Below are 27,383 nucleotides of genomic sequence, written 5' to 3' on the forward strand. Positions count from 1 at the left end.
GGTTTTACATTAGGGTTAGGGTTTCAAACTAGGGTTTCAAATTAGGGTTATGGTTTCAAACTATGGTTTTAAATTAGGGTTAGGGTATCAAAATAGGGTTTTACATTAGATTTAGGGTTTCAAACTAGGGTTTTACATTAGGGTTATGGTTTCAAACTAGGGTTTAACATAAGGGTTAGGGTTTCAAACAAGGGTTTTTCATTAGGGTTAGGGTTTCAAACTAGGGTTTACAATTTGGCTTAGGGTTTCAAACTAGGGTTTCAAATTAGGGTTAGGGTTTCAAACTAGGGTTTTACATTAGTGTTAGTGTTTCAAACTAGAGTTTTACATTAGGGTTAGGGTTTCAAACTAGGGTTTTACATTAGGGTTAGGGTTTCAAACTAGGGTTTTACATTAGGGTTAGGATTTCAAACTAGGGTTTTACATTAGGGTTAGGGTTTCAAGCTAGGGTTTTATATTAGGGTTAGTGTTAGGGGTTAGGGTTAGGGTTAGGTTAGGGTTAGTCCCTCGTTTAAACCCCTAGTTTGAAACTCTACCTTTTTTTAAAAGCCTTATCTGAAACCTTCACCCTAAGTAAAACCTGCGATTTGAGACACCAACCCTACTTTTAAACCGTGCTTTTAAAACCTACCCCTAATTTAAAATCCTACTTTTAAACCCTACCCCTAGTTTAAAACCCTACTTTTAGATCTCATCCCTAGTACAAACCCCTAGTTTGAAACCGTACCCCTAGTTTAAAACCCTACTTTTAAAACGCATCCCTAGTTCAAACCCCTAGTTTGAAACCCTACCTCTTTTTTAACAGCCTTATTTGAAACCTTAACCCTAATTTAGAGCTGCAATTTGAGAAACCAACCCTACTTTAAAACCCTGCTTTGAAATCCTACCCCTTATTTAAAATCCTACTTTTAAACCCTACCATTAGTTTAAAACCCTACTTTTAGATTTTATCCCTAGTTTAAACCCCTAGTTTGAAACCTTACCTCTTTTTTAAAAGCTTAATTTTAAACCTTAACCCTATACTAATCCCAGTCAATTTAAAACACTTATTTATAACACCAACCCTACTTTAAAACCCTGCTTTGAAACCCTACCCCTAATTTAAAATCCTACTTTTAAACCCTACCATTAGTTTAAAACCCTACGTTTAGAATTTAGCCCTAGTTTAAATCCCTAGTTTGAAACCCTACCTTTAAAAAAATATATAAATAAATTAAAGCTGCAATTTGAGACACCAACACATCTTTAAACCCCTGCTTTAAAATCCTACCCCTATTTTAAAACCCTGCTTTGAAACCCTACCCCAAGTTTAAAACCCTACTTTTAGAATTTAGCCCTAGTTTAAACCCCTAGTTTGAAACCTAACCTCTATTTTAAAAGTTTAATTTGAAACCTTAACCCTATACTAGTCCCAGTAAATTTAAAACCCTAATTGGTAACACCAACACTACTTTAAAATTCTGCTTTGAAATTCTACCTCTAATTTAAAACCCTGCTTTGAAACCCTACCTCTAGTTTAAAACCCTACTTTTAGATCTCATCCCTAGTTTGAAACCTTACCTCTTTTTTAAAAGCCTTATTTGAAACCTTAACCCTAATTTAAAGCTGCAATTTGAGACCCCAAACCTCATTTAAAAACTTAAATTTGAAACCTTTACCCTAGTTTAAAACACTAATTGGGTTGTGGATGCTCCTCTCAGGTTAATGCCCGTGGCCTTCACTCTATTGACAATTTACTGACGGCTCCTTTCCCCACAAATAATGGGAGTCCACTCTTACCTTAAATATATCACCAAATTAGCAAGCAATACAAAATGTATTTCCTGAGTACATTTAATGAAAATAAAGTTTAATATATCTATATATACATAAGGTAGTACAATTTGCTTATAAATGACTCTTTGGGCAAAGAAAAGATTTGAGTTTTGTCAGCAAGTGTATTTTACTTTTTCGTCTGCTTTTTTTGATGCCAATACACAATATTACAGAAGTGATGCCAAAATGAGACCGCCCGGTATAATTTGAACAAAACCATTTTGACCACACTTTCCATTGTTTTACAGTGGTCAACTTATTTATGCTACACTAATAAGAGTGTAAAAGGTTTAAAATGTAGCACTTTGAGATTTCTCTTGAAATGTAAAGTGCATTACAAATACAATTATTATTAAAATGTGACTTGCACCTTGTGTGTACAAAGGTTTAAATAGAAAAATACACAACAGCAATTTTTGCTTAGTCATTTTATTTGTTATTTTTCAATAATGCCTCCACGCAAGTCATGTTGACAACATAGCAGTCATTGATGCTAACAGGAAGACCGTTTCATATTTTTATTAGAACTGTTATTGCAGAATCCAGGAAGATGTCCATCCTATCATTTCTCTGTATATACAGTCTCTTCATATCACATTTTCATTTGGGACGGGGAAAAAGAACACCACTAAGTGTCGCAAACAGGCCCAAAAACCACATACATTAATAATAATAATTATAATAATAATAAAATAAATAAAGACACAAAAACAAACAGAAAATACATTTTGGGATGTTTTGGTACTTTTAGCCCTTAAAGGATCAATCTTGACGGGATTTTTTTGTGTTTGATTTAAAGCCATTGACAAAAATCGCAGAAAAAGATGCAAATATTTTGTATTCTTTTTTATTTATCTTTTGTCAGTTGGTTGTCCAAATGCAAACAAAATCACTGAGGCTGTGTTTGGAATCATTCACTCATTTCCTAACTAGGTCATACAGTATACCCAAGTGTGTCTCACTAGTAAAACATTTTTCCACTAGTACATGAAGCATAAGCTGATATCAAGAACATTGAATGAATGCTCAAACCGTTTTCAAGCAGTTTGAACATTTATTCAATATTTTTGATACACCATACCAATAGTAGTACTAGTGGCACAGTTGGCACACTAGTCCACAATTTCATCTCACTAATGACATGCCAGAGTTGCCTAGTAGCTCTTTGTCTTCACTAGTAGAATGACTATCTTACTAGAAATACATTTTTTTCCCCATTACTTTCCAAAATGTTTGAAGGACAACTTGTACTAGAGCTGGTGAGGTAAAACTACTAGTGATTTTGGTGCTAGTAGCAGTTTCCAGAAGGGTATTTGGGCCTTTAGTGTTACTAATGCAGTAATTGTGCACTAGAAGGGCAAAAGTGACACTTTTTGGAAAAAAGTTGAGTGTAAGTCATAGTTACTCTTCCAGGGCGACTATTGCACTGATGTGTCTTACTAATGAGGAGAAGTAGCATACTAGTACAAGGATGTTAAACTGGATATCATATCCACACAATGCATCATGGGATATACTGTATTGCTTTTGTAGTGACCATCACTGTTCACTAGGTTTCAAGATGCATTGTGGGATACATCGAGTGCCAGAAAATGGCTGGCTAACTACTGGCGAGTGAGTGATTCCCAATACAGCCTGCATGATGATGATGATGATGATGATGATGATTGTGGTACTACGGTTCCAAATTCAGGCACAAACAAGAGGATGAAATGTGAGGAGGGAGCGCGTCTACACACCCACGACAGCCCCGTTGACCCGCGGGGGGAGAGGGCTCCGCGGCGGTGGTCCGGTCGAAAGCGGGTGTTGCGTGCGGGGGGCCTCCACCGAGTTGGCCCGCACGCTGATGTGCTCCCACCCTCCCTGGATGGAGCGGGAATTCACACACACAATTGCTATTAACCATCAGCGCTAATATGGACAAAAGTATTGGGACAAACAGACTTTTTTTCTCCAAATAGTTTCCACAAAGTCACATGGGTATCTTTCACAGCACGTGACGCAATGACTCACCCCGATGCCGTGGTCCCACAGTTGACCCTTAGGCTGCATGGGTCCCACCCCCAGCCTGTGACAAACGGCCCCTGGAGTCTCTGCAGGGAAGCCCGCCATTCCGTCAGCAATCATCCACAACTGAAGCAAAGAAGAATCAAACATTTAAAACATTGCTCTCAGGACTATCGGTGCGGTGCGGTGCTACTGGCCTGGTCCAGCGGTCCCACCGAGACTTTGGTGGCGTTGTTGGAGATGAGCTCCCAAGCGGAACCTTGAGGGTAGCTCGGGGTCAGGCCCTGTCTGTACCAGAGGTTACCTGGGGTCATCCACCAGGAGGGAGGTTTTAGATTTGGAAAGGCTTGAAATGCAAATCCATTCAAGCTCGTACTCACCGTTTTCGTCCACGGCAAACACGGACGTCCGGCCCACAGACAACTGGCGCAACGTCTGCCTGGACGGAGATGGGATGTGGTACCAGCATTCTCCTGTGTGGGCAACACAATTCAAACTTCAATCATAATAACAATAATATTAATAACGAGTTTGGAAAATGTGTGGATGGATGTTAACAACAACATCACAGTAGTTTGGAGGATAAAGTGGTAATTTTTCAACAAAAAATAATGCTATGTTGGGATAGATGGGCCTTTCTTTTTAATTATCTGTCATTGATTTGAAAAGTAATATCGAATGTCCCTATATATATATATATATATTACTACAACATTAATTTCTAAGAATGAAACAATATTACAAGAACAAAAGTATTTTATCTGCATGAAGTTTACTTTATTTAAATAGTCAGAAAAAAACTCATAATATTAGGATAAAAACATCTTACTAGGCCACGCCCCTAAAAGGCACACAGCCAATGCACGAATACTAAAGTATGTACAGTAATTGCAATTTCTTTAAATTTGCTTTTACACGACCATGTTAATTTTGTTTATTTCGACAAAAATTGAAAAAGGTCATTTTTGTCTGGGGGCTGCAACAGACAAATGGCATTTCAATTATTTTCAAGTACAGTATACAAATAAATTCAGTTACAAGCTTGGACACAGAAAAAAAAAAAGAAGCTCTTAAATCAAGGCATCACTCCATTACTATAACTTGACAACTATATTTTTCACTCCCAGTGTTTCTATTAAAACAGAATGACTTGACACTGAAAGTTGGTGCGAGTTGAGTATTATCCAAACCCCTTCAAATGGTTTACCTGCAGGGTTTTGTGGGGACACGGAGCCCCTATAGAAGACGGCTCCATCCTTGGCGATGGCCCACACCTGATTGGCTCCGCCGATGGAGATGGACTTGAAGGGCTGGTCCGTGCCCACATGAAGCCATGAACCGCCCTGGAACAAGGCAAAAGATTCAAGAAATTAAAATATATACATACATATATATATACATACATATATACATATATATATACATACATACATACATACATATATACATACATATACATACATATATATATACACATATACATATACATATATATATATATACACATATACATATACACATATATATATATATATATATATATACATATACATATACATATATATATATATATATACATATACATATACATATATATATATATATATATATATATATACATATACATATACATATACACATATATATATACATATATATATATATATATATATATATATATATATACATATACATATATATATATATATATATATATATATACATATACATATACATATACATATACATATACATATATATATATATATACATATACATATACATATACACATATATATATATATATATACACATACACATGTTGGGGGCGGGGCCATCTTTGTCCTAAGGAACTACATTGAAATGAGGTGAGGAACCTCATTCTGTGCTTTGCTGCCATCCCTAAGCAATTCTAACCCTTTTTTTGGGGGGTGGGGGTGGGACCCTGTCCTTATCTTCCGAGAATAGCGCACAAACACAAACTGGACACGTCCTCACCGCTGGGTTTTGTGGGGTGACGCCCAGTCGACACAACACGTCCCCTTTGTCGCTGAGGGCCCACAAGGGGACCTGCTCCATGCTGCTGTGGGCCAAGCAGGACATCAAGGAGATGTCGCTCAGGGGGATGGGCGGAACCGGCTGCCACGGACCTCTCAGTGTGATCTTACACTTCCTGGACACACAACAAACAAATATTGTCATTGTGCGGAATTTGTAAAGCACCAACATGTGCGTGAAGCTGGGCAGTCACCTTGTCCAACGTCTTCGCCGAACAAAATCCTTCAGTGTTTTGTGTCCATGAAACGTTCTACAAGAAACATTTAAATTCAATCTGTCATTTGTTAAAAAAAATATATATATATAGTGTGACAGTTCCACTCCAATCCTGTAAGTGGTGGTAATTCACATTAGAAAATGGCCGCTGACTGCAAACCAGAACAAGCGTTCCGTCTTCCAGCTCAAATAACTAGATATAGTTGGACCCACTAAGCTGATTCTAAGAGCAAATAAATGCCTGGCTCTACATCTTAATCCACTAACTTTGTTTTGTAAGAAAGCCATCTTATTTACAAACTAATTGAAAGCTATTCCTGAGACTGATACAATAATTGTAACATACACAGGAAAGTCTGCAGCATACTGCCATCCTTCCTTGTCCGTCCCACCAGGGACACTGCTGTCCACAGCCCACTCGGACACCTGAAACGCAGCCAAGAGGTGCAGCACTTAAAAGGCGGATGAGGCACAATTTAAATGGCATCGAGTGATGTTTTTAAATGGAAAAATGTTGGCAGGCTACAGGCTGCCAGTTCGTGGTCACGAGACACTTGTTGCAAGGCAGAGTTAACATACTTCATCATAACTATACAAATCGGCCAATTAAAAAAAAAAAAAAGGCCACTTGTTGCTGGCGAGAGTTTAGGGGCTCAAACATAAATGGCCCATAGGCCAATTAAAAAACTGGTCATAGTGACCAGTGTTTTAATAAATAAATAAATGTTGCTCGGCAGAGATCGTACGGCTCAGTAACGGGCCAATAGTGGAGCAATGTCCATAAATTCCAAAATGCGGTGGCAATTGTTTTGGTATTTTCAGAAGTTGTAGTTGACACGAGTAGAGACGTGCAAGTGAATTTTGGTGATGATTCATAGCATTTTTGTGTCATTAACTTATTTATTACTCAAAACGTATAAGTACGTCTTTTGCACTTTTTCACAGGAGAGTGTACGGAAAGGTCTGATACAACTTCTCACTTGAGGACAAGGCTTGCTGCAATGTTAATTCTTTAAAAAATGGACAGCAGGTGGCAGCAGAGTTTAAGAGTTCAGCCAGCATTTTTGCACAGGAGGTGTGGCATCATGCTCGTCCTCGCAAACATAGTAGTGTTGTGTTAGCGAGCGCATGACACAATCAGGATGGAAACTCCAGCTAAGACTCCAAGAAAACGAAGAGTTTATACGAGCGCATGAACTTGCACGCACACCATGCACGAGCTTGACACAGAGGCTGCAGTTACACTTTGGGCCAGAGGTGGCAGTCGCGAGTAAAGAAAAGTGGCAAACTCCACAATGCACTTTTAGATATAAAGCTGACATCAATAGAAAATCCCCACTTACCCATGTCCACTGAGGGGAGGGCGGTTGTGTACTGCCTTTGGTGCACTCCCTCAGTCCGCCCTCATCACTCCACATGGGGCGGTCCGTGGGGAGTCCTCTGGCAGAAAGACACATAAAAACAACAATCAGGCTGAAGATGTCACATATTCGTTCGGTTCGTCATGGTCCTACTTGTCCGTGTAGCCGGTCACGGGGTTCCATCTTTGATTCTCATACACGTGCACGCTCCTGATGTCAGTCTGCTGGTGCACGTCACCTGCATCTCCTGCCGCCAAAGCAGAAAAAAATTAATCAAATGTCCAATGCTACAAACAAGTTGTTTTTACACAACAAACTTACTAATTGTTAGCATCTACTAGTCTAGTGTGGGCAAAAAAATTGTGGCTAATGGCTACTTTTTCAAGAACATGTTGAATTATTTTATTGTTAGTAGTAATTTGGGGGAGGAGACAGGGGGCAGCTAAATTAATGTAACAAATAGTACAAGACAGTTGATAATGTAAAAAAGACCGTGGCCCAGCTCGTTTGCCCGCCGCTGAGCTAGTCTGTGCACTAGCGCTTTAAAAATATATATATATATATTACGATTGTAATAGAATAATAAGCAGTCATGATGGTTCCTGCAAAATCTAATGAGATAATGCGTTTTTACCCAGGTTGTCCTGCTGCCCAGAGCACCCACTGTACACCCAGGCCGTGCCATCCCACCCGATGCCCCACACCAGCCCCAGACTGTTAGCCTCTACACAGCGCAGGTGGCCCGGGACCTGGCGCCAGAACCTGCGGCGCCAAACATTGGAAGCAGCGAGAGTTAGTGCGTTAGATCAGCGTGACAGCAAGAAAGAAACCTGTTAGTAGTCCGTTAGCATCAATCAACGCAAAATAAAAGACCGCGATGGTGTCAGCCTCACATGAGGTCGCATGACAGCGTGTGCGCAGCAGCCTCCAGGGAAAAGGACGGCTCGTGGACAAAAACGTCCCCTTTGGACGTAGTGGACCACAGGGCCTGTTTGGATGGTGGAGTTGTGATCCCACGGCACTCGCAGCAAACGTCCGACAATAAGCTCAGCTTGATAATACAAACACATCAGCCGATTACACATTTTCATGATTCGGGATGAGCCCCTGCCTATCCCCTTGTAGTTGGAACGCTTACCCAGTCATTCATGTCCTTTTCACTTTGGGCTGCCAGGACCAAGGGACTCCTCAGTCTGGTCCTGTAGCCCGTGTACACGGCAAAAGCATAGTGACAATCCCGTAACACCGGAACCAGCGCTGTCACTTCATTGATGAAGATGTGAAGGTACTGCAAGATTGAGCAAAGGTGGGAGAGTTAACTGTGGAGTGTAGGACTGAAGCCGTGCGACACCAGGTAGTCACTCAATCAGGTCAAGGAGTAATTTCCATTGCAGGCCACATTGTAGCTATCGTTTTCCCTCAGAGGGGTATTACGACTGAAAACCATATACATGTATATAACCACCTCATCATATTATATATACCTGCGCACATGAATTAGCCATACCTACTTCTTTTAAAGCTACCTTTTTCTCATCATATTGCGTGTAGTAAACAAAGAAGATGCTGTCCTTCTTCCCGTCGGACTTGGTGGACTGTTCCAAAGCCACGGCCACGTCCACCCAGCGCTGCGGCTTCCAATCTCTCCACCAACGTAGCGTGCCTTTACGTACCCAGATGGACTGTTGGAGGGACTCACACACACACACACAGTAACAAACAAGTGGACATGCACGCTGAGAAAAAAACAACATCAAAATAATACTAGACGTACCGTGCTTCTTTCCAGAGGTTTCTTGCTGATCTCCTCTCTGTGCTGCTGCTCGCTCCAGGCGGAAGACTGCACCGGGGTCAGTGACAAAGAGCTGACCAGTGGGCCTGACACACACACACACACACGAACAAAGTCAGACAGATGTGGAGACAACCACTGATATGGCACAGTAAATATGAGCACAAGCTACTCAACATACAAAATGGACATATATACACACATACATACAGAATGTGAGTGTTTATGATCAAATGGTTCATACATCACAAGTTTTCAAATCAATTCTGATTATGTTTGATAATTGTACGTACAGAATGTCTGAAAAGTCACTTCAGTGGTTTTTGGTATTTTTGATTGATAATGAGATCATGATTAACAACTGAAATTTATTGATTTCAAAATTTTGTATTAAATTATTTATTTAACTACTGAAACTCAACTTTATTAAATCGTAAGAAAATACCTAATTAACCAGAATGTAAAGAAATTACAGGATTTTTGCTATATGGATATTTGTTTCAATACAGACATACAAATGCAGACACAGAAAGAAAAAAAAAGATAGACCAGACCTCCTTCAGTGTTTTGCTCATTTTCAACACCGGATACAACTAAAGCTACATTTGATTGGACAAACATAATGGTGACAATAATCTAGCTATTTTCCATGGTTTTCTTGATAGTAACCAAAATCCATCAAGTATTATGGGATTAAATCAGATAAATGTTGTTTTGTTGATTGTATTTTAAAGGTAAACTACCTTATGTGGTTCCAGGCATTAAAATTAACAACAAAAAACTGGTCTGCTAGTTTCACTACTCAGTAAGCTGCAGTAAAAATAAAAATAAAAAAACTTTACCCAATACTTGAGTAATGAGCTCTCAATTATTTAAAAAAAGAAGAAAAAAAACATTCATAAATTGGCACACTCAAACATGAAGTCAGTAGTCAGTTGTAAAAAGGTTGTCCTTGTACCTGTAGCGCTGAGCCAGCTGACTTGGGAGGCGGCATCCACATTGCAGCCCCCTCCTGAGATCCAGGCCCACACAGGACCGTCCTCCTCCCCGACACCTTGTGCACCTTCCAGACCCAGTCCGTAGGGTGCGCTGCTATTGCCCAAATGAGGCCTTTCTGCTTGCGTGCTTCGAGCTGCCTCTGCACCTTCCAGATCTACGTTGCTCCAAGGTACACCAGGTCCAGAGGCCTCTGGGCTCATGAGAATTTGTGCTGGGGAGGACTTCCCCTCCTCTTCAAGCAGTGCACTAGACTGTTGCGTTGTGAAGGTCTTGTCGCGGTCCGAAACCAGACTGTTGATGAAGCTGTCGCTTGCAGGGATGAGGGTTTTAGGTGCTGTGGTAGCATTTTGTGTCTCTAGAGGGGCCACTGAAGGTGCTGCCGCTTCTAGGAATGGGGCGTCACTTGTGCTGTTTGACGGCTCTGTCGAGCCCAACTCTGAATCAGAGTCAGTGCAGCTCACCACTGAGCCTTGAGAGGCTTCGGTCAGCTGGCTGCTAAACTCACAGCCGTCCCTTTGAGAACAAAATACAAACTACTTTAAAAAAATAAATATTAAAAAAATAGCCAGGGCACCAACTTGTAGGTAGTGTACACAGAACAGATGTATAATATTTGGAGAGCACCAGAATGTATGTAGTTTTCCCTGCCAACAAATCCACATGGTAAACTGTTAAACGAGATAACAGGCCTAAAATTGGTGCAGACTGTGAAGCCGATGAAAAAAATGGTCAACTGTTGCTTGGCAGAATTTCAAGGCCTCAAGCCTTCATAGCCTGGTAAAAAAAAAAAAAGTTGCTATTTCTTGCTGAGCAGAACTTAATAGAGCCCAACTGCCCTTTATCCAATGGGGGGAAAAATTTCTACTTTTTGCTATAGGCATAGTGGCTTCGTTATGACTGCGCCATACACCAATGAAAAAAAACATGGCCAACTGTTAATAAGACGTGCATAGGGCTCAAGCGGTACTAGCTATCAGGCAAAGGGAATCAATGGCTAATTGTTGCTCGGTAGAGTTTCTAGTGCTCAAGCCTTCATAGGCCAATTAAATATTAGCTACTTGTTGCTGCACAGAACTGATCATGGTCAATAATAACTGCTCCACAAGCTAATGGAAGAAAAATAGCCATCTGTTGCTACGCAGAACTAAAAAGACTGCCTAGCAACAAGTGACTCCCCACCCCATTTTTCTCTGAACCAGAGTTCATAAGGGCTCAGTAATAACTGCTTGCAGGACAATGGAAAAAATGGCCATGTTGCTCGGCGGGGTTCAGAGGACTCAATCACAATTTTATGTTCCATCCATCCATCCATCCTTTCTTCCACTTCTAATTTTGTTAGTCAAATACTCATTATTGTATTGCACTGTGTTCAATGTCTCCATTAAATATACAGACCTGGGCGGGACAGTCTCTTTACTATTGCCCCACTCAGCAGAAACCGGGATCCAGCCGTTTCCACTTGGTTTCGAAGGCGTAACCCCAATTCGGAAATACAAGCCGCGATCCTCACCAACAGCCCAAACCTGACACCAAAACATTACAAAAGCTTGTTTTATTTCAAATTCACACCACAATCTCAATTTTTGTGGACTCATGGTTGCATAACACACTGATGCAAATGCTTTCCCAATAAAGCTTTAACTGGATATTTAAGTTCACTAAAAAGGGAAAAAAATTTTTTATAAAAATGACAATAAAAGCCTTTAAGTATACAACAAATGCACGAGCAAGCAAGACACAAGAACCATCTGTGACTTTATAAGGCCATATATTGTAACACTGGCACAGGACACACACAAGCACCGCCTTTAAATGCAGCCCTGAAATATGAAATACGGGATTTGATGACGAGCTTCTAATTAGGGATCGTCCCATATGTCACACCGGTGGGAATATAGTCCGGTGGATATATATAAGGCTGGCCTAGAGGTGCTGGAGCTGGAGAGGCCGCCGGCGCTCGTGTTACAGGACAGCCCCAGGAGCACAGGGACTCGCGGGGGTGCTGAGTGGTGGTGCGTGTCTGAGATGGGGTGTCTTGTGGCTGAAGGAGGCGGAGTGAGATGTGGCTTTGCAACGCTAGCAAAGTCCTCAGTGTAAAAGCCTCTTGGCAGCAAGCCCAACCTTGACCGAGCTTATAATGTCAACGGATACAAGGAGAGGGCTAACCCAGTCTCATTTCATAGTGTCGAGCAGTGGTTCTCAAAATGTTTACACCAAAAAAATATTTAGCTGGCCAAGTACCAAAATCATTGAGATTTCCCTGAAATAGCTGGCAGATTATTGGAAGAAAAAAAAATCATGATTATTTTGTATTGCTATTGCAATTACGCTTAATAAAAAACTAATATTCATTGATTTAAAAACTTTGCATTTATTCAGTTACCAAAAACTCAACTAGACAAAACTACCATCAAAGCCGCATGCCTATTCATCCCTACACATTGAACAGTTTTTTTCTTGAACACTATTCTTTTTGTCAAGTGCAAAATGCTTGTTTACCTGCCAGTTAAGTAGAAGCACCTGTGGCTAAAGCCAATCTGTGGCAGGGTTTTTACTTTCTGGACTTGGATTCCCCATCCTTGAAAATGACCTCCTGATGATGTGAAATTCAAGCCTCTTGCATTTTAATTCTGGTGCAGCCACACCTTTGCTGCAATGCATCTTTGCATACATTCAAACCGTAAGTGAATAAGCATCTCCGTTATCACTTTATCAAATTTATTTGATCTTATTATGTTGTTCTATTTCTATTTACACAACTCTTGGGGACTTACTGGGCTCAGGTGGGACCTCAGGTATCGTACTTGGAAATTTGTGTTTGTACAACAATGATAATTCATTGATTCCTTGTAAACACATTTTTAAATATAACTTGAAAGAACAACCAGAAAATAAATTAAAATAATAATATATTTAAAAAAAATTAAAAACAAAAATAAATACTGGTTGCTCCTGCTGTTCATGTGTTGGCCACTTAGAGGCACAAAGAATACATACTTAAGTTGAAATAAGAGTAGGAAAAAAAGTTGCAATTAAGCGCTATTAATTTAAGTTGTTTTTTGAAGATTGGTAAGAATATGTGCCTTTGAATATTATGTACGTATGTGTTGCTACAACATTTGTTTGTGAGTATTCGTTATTTGAAGGAATATAAATCGCTTGATGAAGGCAGAATTACATGAGGTTACTAAAACTATATTGTTTATATACTAAGGTGTGCTATGCACATGTAACCTTCTGTGACTTAAAACAAATGTTATAAAAAGAAAACAAGAATATACTGTATGCAGAGCTGTCAACCTGTATGAATTTTTAACGATCCTTGTAACATACAGGGGACAATGTGGGATTTTTTGTGTGTGGATAAAAATCAATTAATCACAGGAAATGATGGTATGTCTCATGTCTGATCACATTGTGTATGTGTGCCTTAACATTGTGACCAGTGAGTGTGGAAATAACTCTGCAAATCGTGATAAACATTGACTTGAATTAAGTGAATGCTGACTCAGCAGCTATGATGACATAAGCATGTAACCTGGTCGTTGAGTCCCACGTCAAGCATCATCATTTCACCGACGATGCTGATCCATCCCGAGCCGCAGGGATTATGGGAATTGATGCCACGCCTGAACCACACCTGCGAATAGATATCCAAACGGACATTGAGAGGTTTTACCACCTTGCACTGGCGACATAATCAACGTGACTGACCTTGTAGTCCTTAGTGATCACCCACACAACACTGACCCCCACAGACACGTGGAGGGTCTCCACCTCCTTTGTGGGCGATTCCACCTCCAGCCATGATGTGCCTGGTTGAGGACCAAAATGAGGCTTTTATTGCCATCATGGAAATTCCTGTCATTCAAAAATCACAAGAAGGCAAGCGGTACAGAGGTAAACACTGACCTGTGGGACTGTCAAGGCTGAGGCCCGTACGGACCAGCAGGTTGCCATCCCACAGAACGGCCCACAGCAGGTCTTTGGGACCCAATGATAACTGGGCCACCTCCTTGGGCGCCTCTACCTCCTCCCAGTTGGTGCCCTCTGGGACCCGAGGGTGGATGCCCTCCCTGAACCACACCTGAAACAAAGCAATCATCACATGACTATTCCAGCTCTTTAAAGGGATACTTGACTCATTGAGCCAGTTTCAGCAGTAACAAGTTAATATTTTGTCCAGAATTAATTTGATAACTTCAGTATTTTTCACATACTATTAATAACTTTAAAATCTCATTTTAAGTAGATAACGACCAATCATGGCTCACCTGTTTTCTGAATTTGGTCCACAAACAGAGCCATGAACGTTACCTACTTACTCAGCACAGGTGATGTCTTCTTCAGTTGACAGCAAGTGGAAAAATCTGTTTTTAAAAAGGTATTAATTGTACATGAAAAATAAAGTTATTAGATTAATTCTGGACAAAATATTAAAATGTTACTGCTGAAAATGGCTCAATGAGTCAAGTATCTCTTTAAATCCCATGTAAAGCACCATACTGTATGTTATTTGAAGTCATGCTGCCCCCTTGTGACCAAACGCCATTAACTTGAGGTTAATGGCTTTTGCTGCATGTGTTGTCTATTTGTAGGATTTTACCTCAATGGCAATTAACTCAAATGTATTTTATATAGAACTATACATACAAAAATAACATTTGAAATTTTGTTTTATCATAAGCAGATTTTCAACTTTGACATACTACATTTACTTTATTGGTGAACAATACTGAACAAATAAAGTTGAAGACTGCTGACAAAACAGAAAACTATAATTATGCACAATACATGTTGAGAAAAAATACACTGTATATAATATTTTACTCAAGTCCTACTTTTACCATGGAAAATAATCGAATTTTGCAACCTTTCTGACCTGTCCTTGTTGGGACACAGCCCAAAGGTAAGGATACCTCCCAGACTCGTCACTCATCTCCCAGCCGCCGCAGCTGATATCACAGAGAGGTAGCGGGGGCTTCCTGGGATGGTCCAAAGGGATCTGCGGACAGTATTTTCTGTCAAATTTCAGTACACCAATGGAGAGTGTTGATTAAAAACAAAGTTAAGTCCAAACCTTCGCCCAGGTGCCTTGTGCTGTATATCTCCTGTAGCGGATCCAGCGCCTACGACGTACGCAAGAGTTCCACTTTTTGTCGGGGGAGAAATTAGCGGGGAAGTCGACGGCATATTCCCAACCCTGCAGGAAAGCATGGTTAAAAGTATTTGCCCACTCACTCATCGTCTTGCTAGTCGTCATACGCTATCAATTCGGATAATCAAGCCAGTTTTAATAGAGCTACAGTAAGTAGGGTGTGTGTGTGTGTGTGTGTGTGTGTGTGTGTGTGTGTGTCTTCTCACCCCGGTCTGGCTGGGCTCTCCCCCACAGCTGTGGTCCACATACCAGTCCCCCTCCCACTCCCAGCTGCGGGACGGCAACTGAAAACTGTGGAGCGGTTGAGGATTCATCCCAGACACATCGCTCCACGGCCAGCGGTCGGTGGGCAGCAGCGTATCCGTGAAGCCGTCCACAGGGTTCCACCTCTGAAATCACACACGGGAGACTTTTTTCATCCACATGATCCATTAATAGAATGAGACATAAATTGATGGGATCCCTTACTCAAAGGCAAATTTCACTTAAGGGAAATTAATAAAGAGAAACCTTGAACATCAGTCTGTCAGCTCATCCCGACCTGGTTTTCATAAGTCTCCTCTTTGAAGCGGATGGCTGTCTCGTGAGGGATCATGTTGAGGTACACGTGGTGATCGCAGCCGATGCCCCAGCAGCGGCCTATCCCGGCGGTGACGCGCTTGAGCTCCAGAAGTGCGTCGTCGCCGCGTACCCAACGTTGGCCAGCGGTGGAGACGCTGTACACCCTCCCGTACACATCCACAGCCCACAGCAGCGTAATCGACATGGTTGTTGGTCCCTGACCCAAACAGAACGGATTGGTATACGTTAACGAGACATGAATATATCGTACATGACCATAAAATTAATGATTATCCCTTCACGGTGAGCTTTTCTGATGTCCAAAAGTACTGTCACGTTTTCTTTGAGTATTCGCCACAATACTGTGGTGCTTTTATTTTAAAGGCCTGACTTTACCAGATACATGCTGTTGCCCGTCGTTTATGCCCGAATGTTGCAGTGTGAGTCCAAGTCCGATCCTGGAGAGCCCCTATCCCGCCTGTTTTCCATGTTTCCCTCCAACACACCTGAATCAAATAATCAGGATCATTGTTAGGCTTCTGAAGATCTTGCTGATGACCTGATCGTTTGATTCAGGAGTGTTGAAGGAGGAAAACGGGCTCTCGAGGGCTGTCATTGAACCGCTTCATAAGACAGGCACCAAACTTCAGCTATACAAAATAGCAGCAGGAAGCACAAGAACAAAAGTTGGTGTCAGGAAGATGACAAACACTTCGTAGGGTGCAATTGCAAGATTAAAATAGCATGATATGAGGTAAACTAATTACTGTATTTTTCAGGGGAAAGCAATGTTTTAAGACATTTTGTAAGCGTGTGAAATGCCATTAAAGTTTTGGAACATAGTTTGCGGTTTAAACAGGTCTCAAATCCAGGTCCAAGAAGTAAAAACCTTGCCACAGTTTGCCTTTTGCCACGGGTGCTTCTACTCAATTGTCAAGTAGGAGCTCGTTTACCTGACAGTTGATTAGAAGCACCTGTGGCTAAAGCCAAAATGTAGCAAGGTTTTTACTTTCTGGACCTGGATTTGACACCTCTGGATCAAACTTTTAATATAAACAAATGAGATGAATGTCTGTCAGTTATTTGCAAAAATGACATTCACGGTTGTTAGGTTCACTGTATAATAATCCCAACTTTATGATTAGGGAGTTGCGCATGATAGTGATTCCTAACACAGCCCTCCTAATTAGTTTTAAACACCAGTTCGTTTTCTTTTACTTTGAAACACCGGACCGGAACTTCGCTTTATAGACGTAATCCGCATTATTGATACCTGATTCCTAACGGGCCTTAATATTCTTTTGTTTCGTATTGTCATTGTTTTTCACATTGCAATTTAAACCACAACTACTTTAAAATATTGTATTAGCCTACGGGAAGCTATGTATACTTCACTGATAACATTGTTAAAGAAGCGTGCAGTGGTAGGTACTAGGTAGCCTACCTGAATGTTGGTATCCGATACGCGGTTGTCAAGGGAATGTGGAAGGAGGAGTCATGGCATACCTGTGGAACATAGTGGTAGATAGAGACCCACGTTAGCAATAATAGGACCTGTGGACCCGTTTACCGCAAAGTAGTCTGTAAGCTGTTTACATATCCACTAGCTTTTAGCCTCTAAACGTTTTCCCCTCTTCTTTTCAAACCCACAGCACTCACTTAGTTACTCATGTGGCTCTGCAGTTCCATTAAACGACTCACTCGGAGTCCCAGACAGTCGAGTCACGCCAACATTTTCCCACAACGGTGTTTTGAATTGGAGAGTAGCGGAATGCTGGTTTACAACTCAGGAAATGGAGGTAGCTGCGCTCCGATTGGTTGAAACGCCGCGAAGGGGGTACGGCCTGTCCTCCTTTCTCATTGGTTCAACCCGGAAGTGCGTGACATTTATTGCTGCTTGATTGACGTGCAATGTTTCAATAATTTATACCAAGGGTTTCGTGTTCTTAATTATTTAAGACTGAGGGTGTGTCCTTTCAACCTGACTTGTCTTACGTTTCCATAATTATTAGCAACGATACTTCAGAAAAAAAAAAAAATTGTATTTAAAAACGCAATATAGCCTGATGCAAACTTGTTTGCTGATCTTAAAACTAAGCAATTAAATACAAACATGAATATATAATTATGAAGAAGAAAAACAGAAACGCAATGGCTGTAGCTCCGCCCATATAATTGCATCACTATCACAATTTGTTGTTGAGAGATTGTTGTACTTTCCCCCCATTGTTCCCTTAATTGGTAAACTCAAATACATATATTTGTTCTTTTTTTTTTATTAATTCATCTTAATAAACAATTACTGTGCTTAGAAATTATTGTAAATAGCTGAATTAAAAAACACAAAGTAAACACTTTGACATATACATTGAATATTTTTCTGTTTATTTCATTAAATAATTATAACTGATTGATTTTTAATAGTGCAGGGCATGAGGGTCCCAGTTCAAGTCACACAACTTATTTGAGGTTAATCAGAGGCACTTTAAATGGTGGCAAGTGTGTGCTGACTCCCATCTAATACGAATTTGAATGTGATTGGTTAATTCTGACCACTCCAGTCATGAGTGTTTGTACGCTTGTATAAACACGTTATCTCAGTTATTTTTCTTTCTTTTTTTTACTTCCCCTGTTGACATCAAGTTATATAGCTAATAGGTCACATCACTGGTGAAAAGTTTTGATTTGTTTTCCCTTTTTTTAATTCCCTGTCTCTTTTCTAAATCACAAAATCCTGGCGCATTTGAACTGGGCTTTGTAGATGTTTATATCCATTGTATGTGCCCGGTGATTGTCTGGTGACCAGTCCAGTGTGTACCCTGCCTCTCGCCCAAAGTCAGTTGGGATAGTATCCAGTTTATCCATGATGCTGGAGCGATAAGCTGTACAGGATGGAAAAAAATGATGAGAACACATTTTAATTCTAGAACTAATGTATTATTTGATCTATCCCTCCATTTTCTATAGTGATTATCCTCATTAGGGTTGCAGTTCGTATATAGGCCTATCCCAGCTGACTTTGAATAACTATAGTCAGTGAATGTGGCCAAAGCAAAAAATATTGCTCTCCTTTATACTCACCTAATTCCTCTCTGTGGCAGCCTACTTTTTCCTTGACAATCGTGCCATGTTTTTGTGGTTTAGTTAGCATAATATATGTGGCACCTCAAAACCCTCCACAGGGTCGTAGTTTTCCATTGAAGCCCGTCGGTAGATGTCCTGGATTCAATCATTCAATGTGCGTGTGAGTCTTAAGTCAAGTTTTTTTTTTGTGATTAGCTATTTCAGTCCGGTTTGGCCGCATCACACAGTGTGAGTACTGGGCCTGAAACATTTTTTGGGTATTTGTTACAGTCAGGGCCGGCCGTGGGCATAGGCGAACTAGATGGTCGCCTAGGGCGCCATCTAGTGGAGGGGATGCCAAATTGCAAGGCAAAAAAAAAGATAATAAAATATTTCCCCCCCTCAGCTTTTCAAAAATAAAATATGTTATACAGCATATATATTTTATATAATAAATTTTGGGGGTTTGTTTTGGTGTGGTTTATTGAACATATAAATGCAATACAAAATAAAAGTGAAAGAAAGAAAATAAAAGTTAAAAAGGAAAATATTTATTAGTAAAGTCATAATTTACATGTTCAAAGAGAGCAGGAAGAAGTACAAGAACTTATCTAATCTTACCCCCACTAACTTATATAATGTACAATAAGTTATTATATTTAATAATAAATCATTAAAATAGAAAATAAAGCAAATGAAGAAGAAAAAAACGAATAATAAAAAATCACAAAAATCACCTAGGGCCTGGTTACAGTTAAAGTATGGCAATGGCCTAGTTTTAAGGATGTTGAATTCCCCTTAAAATATTCTTATGGCCCCAAAAATGACTTTATTTTATTTTATTTTTTGCAAAAGAAGTACAATAAAAGTTCAGTATAAAGTGGCCATTAAATTCATCTTGCAGAGCAAGGTAGGGGCACCGTGCTCCTGTCCATAAACTTAGTGACGTCCTTGCAGCACGCCTACGTCACAGACTGATTACGTGACTGCATGTCCAACATAGCGTTGCACAGGGTATGTCATTATTTTGACACTTAATCAGCTTAGCCCCCATGCCATTGTTATTTGCACTATTAATGTTACAGCCTGATCGAATGAAGGACATTTTCAGTGGAGTGTTGCATTGCAAACATGCCCCGGCCGAAAATGGCTTGCATTCTTTGACTATGCAAACAAGCGAACATTCTGTGTTTTTAAGAAAAGAACAAGAACAACAAAAAACATTCCGTGCTTTTGATTTGCTGACAAGTGATGGTTGCCTACATGTTTTCTTTATTATTTTTTTAAATTGAACAACACTGACCATTCTTTCCGATGATACATAAAATAAAATCTAAATCCAAAATCTAAAATGTATTATATGAATCAATCTTTCATGTTTCACATGCATTTTCTTGCCGAACATATGTATAATATGTAATATAATGTACTGCTCCAAAGGAACTGGAGAAATCGAAGTAGGACGTTTGTTTTGCTGTACTGCCTCTTTAAGCCTGGGCGCTTACAGCTTGCAAGGGGAGTACCGCACATCACATGATTCTTCTCTTGTGACAATCTGGAGAGGGGAAAAAGGAGCCCGTGTGTGAGTTGAGGGGAGTTACAATTCGCTTTGGTGACACATGATTGTTGTTCTTGGCGCCGAAGGAGCAACGATGGAATTCAGTTAATTCTTGTGTCGACGTGCATGTTGTAGACTGGGCTTTGATGCGTCGCGAGGTACAAAGTTGGCGCATGGAGAGCGACCAACTTTCGTTTTTGACGCAGTGTCTTTTTTTGTGAACCAGTGTCGTGTCATTTTTTTGTTTGTTTATTTGTTTTGGGGTCGGAGGGCTGGTAGACTGTTTAAGTCGTGAACGCACCTCGGCGTCCATCCCATAAAGTTACGTAGCGCACCGTACAACTTTGGCCGACATGGTGGACAGCAAACCTATTCTTCAGGACAGACCTCCCGCCTACAACACCGTCCCCGGGGCTTACGAGTATGGCCCATCGCCGCCGCCGCCGCCGCCGCCTCAGCAGCAGCACGGCTACGGGGCCATCCCGGCCGCAGCCCCGCCGCCCTACCCCTACCCCTACCCCTACCCACACAGCGGCCATGGTAAGACGAGCAAGTCTGCTGTGTGTCACTGTCGCATTCGCGTCCGTAGTGTCATTGTGGCGCGGTTAAACGAAACTAGACTTAACATGGAGGAGATGGGGCACTGCCGCGCACTTCCGGATTCGTTTGTGCGCGGTTTGTTTTGCTTTCGAGCGTCACTAAAAAATGATAAAATGTACCGGAAAAGTTTAGCGTTCATCAAGTTTATACATCTTTAGGCAATATATAATACACGATGCACACGTTTTTGCCGTTAATGAGTTGTATGATCGTTTATGTAGCAATGAAAGGTCGGGGCGGAAGTTGTGATTGTATCACGGAAGTTTTTTTTTTAAGGGTGAAATTTTGATCAAATCCTGGATATAGGGCTGTAGAAAAAACACGGTAACGGCTTCCTTCGAAGCACATTCTTTCATCCCTAATTAGCATACAGTAAAGGGATTTATATATTGTGGACTATACACGTCAGATATAAACACCATCGGTTCTTAAACTTTTTTTCAAGCACCACCTTTAAAAACGACTAAAGTCACAATTTGTAATACTTGTATATTAGGCAAGTCTTCAAGTGCCCCAATTATTACCACAATTAAATACTGTAGTAGTAAAATCTGAAAAACAAACAGTTTTTATAGGATCATTGTGCAGTTTGTCACTTTTTTACTCGCGACTGCTACCTCTGGCCCAAAGCATAACTGCAACATCTTTGTCAGGCTCGTTCATGTTGCGCATGCAAGTACGTGCATGATCTTAAAGCGACAGACACAGTTGAGAAACAAAGACATGACTTCAAATTAGGTAAGAAAAACTCCGCCCCTCTCCAAAGAAACTGTGAGTGTGAGGGTCCGCACACTACTATAAAGGGAAGATAAAAGCTGATAGGTGCAGTCAGACTAAAACAGTCAGAGCTCTTCGTACTCATCTGGGCATTAGTGGAGCATGCATGATGTAGAAAAAGCTTTAATATTACCTTTTTAAACGGCACAATGCACCTTTAAAGATTAAATGCAAATGTATGTTCAATACAAAATTTAACTGCACTGAAGCAGTGATTCTTTTACATACCACTACAGCCTGTGTATACCAGTGATTCAAGCACCACACTTAAAGTATCACTGTACCTGTATGACATATTTAAGCAGCACTAACAAAATGCAAAGTCGCTACATACATAGGCCATTATATAGTGCCAACATGGTCTGCATCTAACGTGTTGAAGAAACAAATGCTGGAACAACTTGTTAATGATTACAGCACATTCACCCCCCCCCCCCCCCCGCACGTGTAGCAGTTTTCTCACGTGCAATGTTTATATCAAAGTTCACAAAAGTAGCTCTTGGGACTAATGTCAATATTGCCTGAGAGTTACTCACCCAAATTCAAATTATTGATACATTTACATTGTGAGTATAGTTATGGTAATATTTTAGCATATCAGTTATATACATATGTGTTACAAGAGCCACATTTGAGAGCATTTAATCCAGTTGATAAATTGTTCTGGGAAAACTTCCTGTTGTTTTTTTTCCACCTCTTAAAAGAAGTTCATTGTGTAGTCATGTGCACGTTTGTTTTCTACCGCAGGCTACCCCTCAGGCCAGTTGGGAGCGGCCGTGTCCCACCAGCCCTACTCTGAAACCTACACGGTCATCCAGCCCTCCGTTGTGGTGGTAGGCGGCTGCCCGGCCTGCAGGTCAAGGCACACAAATCACATCAAAACACACGCATAAAGCTGATTACACATTGATGATGTTGCCACTTGTGGGGAAAAAAAAAATCAGCTGTATGAACAAAGTAAGCAATGTGTGTGTCACGTGGTCACCGTGACAAATCCTTTTTACTGAAACAACCACCATCATTGGTTAATGTAAGGTTGAGCAATGGCACACGCACACACTCGCATATTTTGTATCTTGTGAGCGGACGTGGCTTTCACACTTTGTTTTTTTTTTTAACTGAACGTCAGCCAGCATCCTCTTAGTCTCATGTCGAGCCGCACGGGGTGAAAGGTAAATCGCTAATTCACTAGCAGAATGGCGAATCAGTGGTTGAATTTTTAAAATTGGTGCTTTCACTTTTAACTTTATTGTGAAACAATTGTGTAGATGTTGAAACATGACATGACAGGTTTTAGTATGTATGTGTCTTATAATGCACTAATTGAAATAAACCCACAACATTTTTTTGTGTAGAGTAGACCTTTTCAATATTGTAACGTTATGCACAATTTGAACATTAACAATGCGCCTAAATATAATAATAATAATAATGATAAATTGTTTTTGTTATGCACTTTATATTTCCAATGAAATCACAAAGTGCTAATATAAATATAGGAAAACAGTACTTAATTATTCAATTGCAATTAGGTCTGCATGAATCACTGGTGACCTGAATAGAGATGCAAATTCACCGTTAAAAGTGAATGCTGAATCAGAATTTGGTCATGGCATTTTCACTATCAGTTTGTGAGATATTTGTACAGCATGTGGGAATGGCAAATGTGAAAATTGTGCTGCCTTTTTTTGCATACCACTAAAGGGAATGACTGACTTGATGCATGATACATAGCAATTGTCAGTTTGTCACAATTTTTATGGAGCTAAGGCACAAACAGTCATAATAAGTGGATACTTAGCCTAATTGCCATCTACAGGAATAGCATTTAATTGTGCTAGCTGTCATTATACGTGGCTAGCATAGAGAGATGAATAAAAATACATTATTTGTAAATCGGTTAATTTCCCGCGTCACACCTGATGGTCTCTCGCAGCAAATGGATTGGAAATCACTGCCATAGGAAATGCATTGGGTAATATTATTATGTAATGAAAACCACATAGCTCTGTGTTTTTAATTTTTTTATTATAAATCTCTGCAGTTGTGTACATTTGTACAACACAGTCTGCACATTTTCCACAATTATCTTTCAACATGTGAAATTTATTTAGAAACGTAATTTAAAAAATCACTTTACATTGTCTTCAATGTATTTTAAATATCCTCCGGTCCACCAACTGGCATTGGTCGGATGTCATGGAGATGTTATGAGATTGCTTTGTGTTTTTGTGACACAGAGCAGTATTCAAGTTGTGATCCACATCATAAGGAAAGCATTTGTCCATTTGGAATTGTTTGCCGTTTAGGATTCAACAGAATCTGCATGTAATTGCAGTGTTTCAAACGCTCAGTTTTGTTGTTACTGTGTTAGTCAATTACCTCTGCCAGTCATAAAAAGGCAAAATGGATAAGTAGCGTTTAGGGATTGGGCTAAATTTGCATCAACTATGAGGAGGATTAATGATAAACAAATTGTTTTTTTAAGATATGATGGAATTATCTGCTGTTTCGTGGCAGTGTTGGGCAAGCAACATTATACAGTATAACACCCTTGAATGTGCCAGTCCACAAGAGAAAACCCAGACAATCAAAGGCAGAACATGCAAACATCACACACCCGAGATTTGAACCTTGACCCAGAGAACTGAGGCAGCTGTGCCAACCACAAAGTTACCATGCTGACTTGATTGCTGTACAGTATTGGTCTCACAAACCATGCTTGATCAAACTATAGGGTGCTTAATAAGCATTGTTTTCCCTTTCCTTTCCTCCCCATTTAATTTCACAGAGTTGGCGTTCTGGAGGATGACTTCACCTGCCTGGGAATCCTGTGCGCCATCTTCTTCTTCCCACTGGGCATCCTCTTCTGCTTTGCCCTGCGACAGAGGCGATGTCCCAACTGCGGCGCCACCTTTGGATAGACCAATCAAACCAATGTGTCAAAGACACATACACGCCGCACCAAAAGTTCGGGATATTGGACATTAGGATGAAATTTCAGGAGGAACCTTAAATGCTTTACAGGTGAATTTTACATGATCTTCTTGAAACTTGTACTGTTGAGTGTGAAACTTGCAGTGGTAGTTTCTGGCATGTGCGTAATGTCCACTGTTCGATGTATAAGTACTTTTTGCATTACAAGTACTTTCTCTTCTCTAACAAGGAGCTGAATGGCAAAATTCAGAACATGTTAGGTCCATGAAAATTACCAACCAATTGTTTGCCTTTCTGTGACTCTTGCAGTCTCTCTGCTTCAACCTGCTAATGACATCAGTGACACTCTTGAGCTTAGTAGCAGCTTCCTTCTGAGAACATCCTGTTAAAGTACCTATGATCAATTGTTGGTTATTTAGTGACTTACTCGTACCTCTGGTAAAATGTTCAGCCACATGAGACCAGAAGATGATGGTGAATGACAACAGTATCTAAACGAGTTGAAAAGGTTTTCTGATGCATCTTTAAAGAAAATGAGCCAAGGCCAAGGGGGGAAAAAAACGGGTCTACATGCATACCAGACAAGATAATACAAAATATGTGAACCAAGAAATTGATTTGTTAATTCATGGATTCTTTTGACGTCCAGCTCCTTGTTTAAAAACAAACTGTGCAAAAAGTACTCAATCAAACAGTTGGATGAGAGTTCAAAAGTTTAGAGAATGTCAATTTTAAGCCCCCACCGCTTCAAGCTTCCGGTGGCTGGACTATATCCTGCCAGATTGTTGTAGGGCTTTTCCACGCCGTGACATCGAGACCCTCAAAAAAGACCCTGTTCACACGATGGCCGTCAAGATGTTTTGTTTTGTTTTTTTCCCTTATGCGTCTGCCTTTCTCATTGCGGCATGCGCACACTAGCGGCTGACAATGAGGCGCTCTAAAATGGCCACACTCAAAGCCCTTTTCCCCATGGTGATTGTCAACCCCCCCCCCCCCCCCTCACACTCCCTTCCATTCTGGTTCCCTTCACAGTCACACGCTTCCGCCTTTCTAACTGTGATGTGCGCACACTTGCGACTGACAACAAAGTGCCACACCAGCGCCTTCCCTCTGTCCACACTCACATTTTGAGTCCATCCTGAAATTTCAAACCAAAGCCCGTTATCCTGAACTTTTTGTGAATAGTGTGTACAAAATTCCAGTATTTTTTATGCCTTTTTTTTATTTTTATCACACACTGCTGTCGCTGACATGAAACATGCTAAAATGTAGATTCAGATGATATAGTTAAAAGGCAGTATTTTCTTCATCAATCATGAACTGAAGCGATATATATATTTTTTTGAGTTCACGTAGAGGCTCAGTGTTGCTGACCCATCTTATATTTTGGGATGGACAACCAAGGATGTAAACGAAATGAACAGCTGCCGGGGGCCATATTTGCACTGCTCATTGATGATTCTGCTCGCTTTTTTTATTGTCCCTTTTTCCTTCTGCATCATCTCCAGGGCCAAAAAGCCAACCTCAGGTACTTTCACCTCCATCCCTATTTGAAAATTGACTCTTTTTTTTTTTTTTGGGGAGCGCAGAAATGACTCGAAAATTAACCAGCTGGATTTGTCTCCGTGGTCCCTTCCTCTTTCGCAAGACAATCAAAACATGTCGTCTTCCATCCCAGTTGTCATCTTAGATACAAAAAAAGAAGTCTTGACAAAGAGCTTACGTATGCATGCGGCTGTGATTGAGCTTCTTACTTTTTTACAAACTTATACTAGTTTATATTAAAAACATGCTACTCTAGTTGTGGACTGGTTGTTTTCAGAACACTTTGTTTTCAAAGCACCCCCCCCCCCCCCCATAAAAAGCTACAATGATTTTGCTTGTGAGCTGCCTGCTGTTATGCAAAAATAATTTGGAATTTTGGATAGATGAATTTGTGGCCTTGAGATGTTAGCTGAAGAATTTTAGAACTAGTCCCAGTTCAGTTTGAATTGGATGTTTGTTTGTGAGTAGGACAATATAGTTATTTAAGCAAAATAATGTTATTCAACACAGCATTCAATTAAACATTTTCCCCTAAAAGGATTTGTTCCTAATATAACCCTAAATGTTATTGGTGCAACGTTTGGCGCTCTCTTTTTTGCTTTATTACATTATAATAGAGTGCTAGTAAGCGATTTCTGCTATGTAACCGTGAACACTTATTAAAACATTGATCATCTACAGTCAACATTTCTATAATTTTCTAAATTTATTAGAGGGCCACCATGAGTGTGTGAAGGGGCCAAATGTAGCTCACAGGCTGCCAATGGCTCATCCATGTCATGGACTCTTTCCTGCAGCCAGATGGCAAAGAGTAAGGCAAGTGGCTTGAGGATATCAACGTGGGCAGATAAGAGATGGAGAACTTAATATTGGGGAAACCCCCTTAGCAGTCAAGGTCGGTGGGAGAACAAATGTGAAATAAAGCATGTCTGCCCT

General features: G+C 40.4%; 2 protein-coding genes across 2 annotated transcripts; one reads left to right on the top strand and one right to left on the bottom strand.

The window, feature by feature from the left end:
• Positions 1-2,319: 2,319 nt before the first annotated feature.
• On the bottom strand, positions 2,320-17,771 carry tecpr1b (tectonin beta-propeller repeat containing 1b). Its single transcript, XM_086092245.1, has 27 exons — positions 17,627-17,771; positions 17,412-17,473; positions 16,364-16,473; positions 15,948-16,184; positions 15,613-15,795; positions 15,329-15,451; positions 15,131-15,253; positions 14,161-14,335; positions 13,963-14,063; positions 13,787-13,888; positions 11,644-11,771; positions 10,208-10,761; positions 9,232-9,335; positions 8,984-9,139; positions 8,596-8,745; positions 8,351-8,508; positions 8,092-8,219; positions 7,611-7,704; positions 7,440-7,536; positions 6,443-6,522; positions 6,074-6,130; positions 5,821-5,995; positions 5,030-5,165; positions 4,203-4,295; positions 4,020-4,126; positions 3,829-3,948; positions 2,320-3,678 (listed from the first exon to the last, which is right to left on the bottom strand). Exons 3-27 carry the CDS (start codon positions 16,370-16,372, stop codon positions 3,547-3,549), a joined length of 3,522 nt encoding a protein of 1,173 aa, XP_085948371.1. The 5' UTR covers positions 16,373-16,473; positions 17,412-17,473; positions 17,627-17,771; the 3' UTR covers positions 2,320-3,546.
• Positions 17,772-20,557: 2,786 nt separating this feature from the next.
• Positions 20,558-26,702, top strand: bri3 (brain protein I3). Its single transcript, XM_086095545.1, has 3 exons — positions 20,558-21,128; positions 22,713-22,821; positions 24,757-26,702. The coding sequence occupies exons 1-3, from the start codon at positions 20,942-20,944 to the stop codon at positions 24,887-24,889; spliced, it is 429 nt and encodes a 142-aa protein (XP_085951671.1). The 5' UTR covers positions 20,558-20,941; the 3' UTR covers positions 24,890-26,702.
• The last annotated feature ends 681 nt before the right edge of the window (positions 26,703-27,383 follow it).

This window comes from Leptonotus elevatus, chromosome 1, assembly GCF_054856555.1.
Source record: "Leptonotus elevatus isolate MCC_2025b chromosome 1, RoL_Lele_1.0, whole genome shotgun sequence".
Classification (NCBI taxonomy): Eukaryota; Metazoa; Chordata; class Actinopteri; order Syngnathiformes; family Syngnathidae; genus Leptonotus; species Leptonotus elevatus.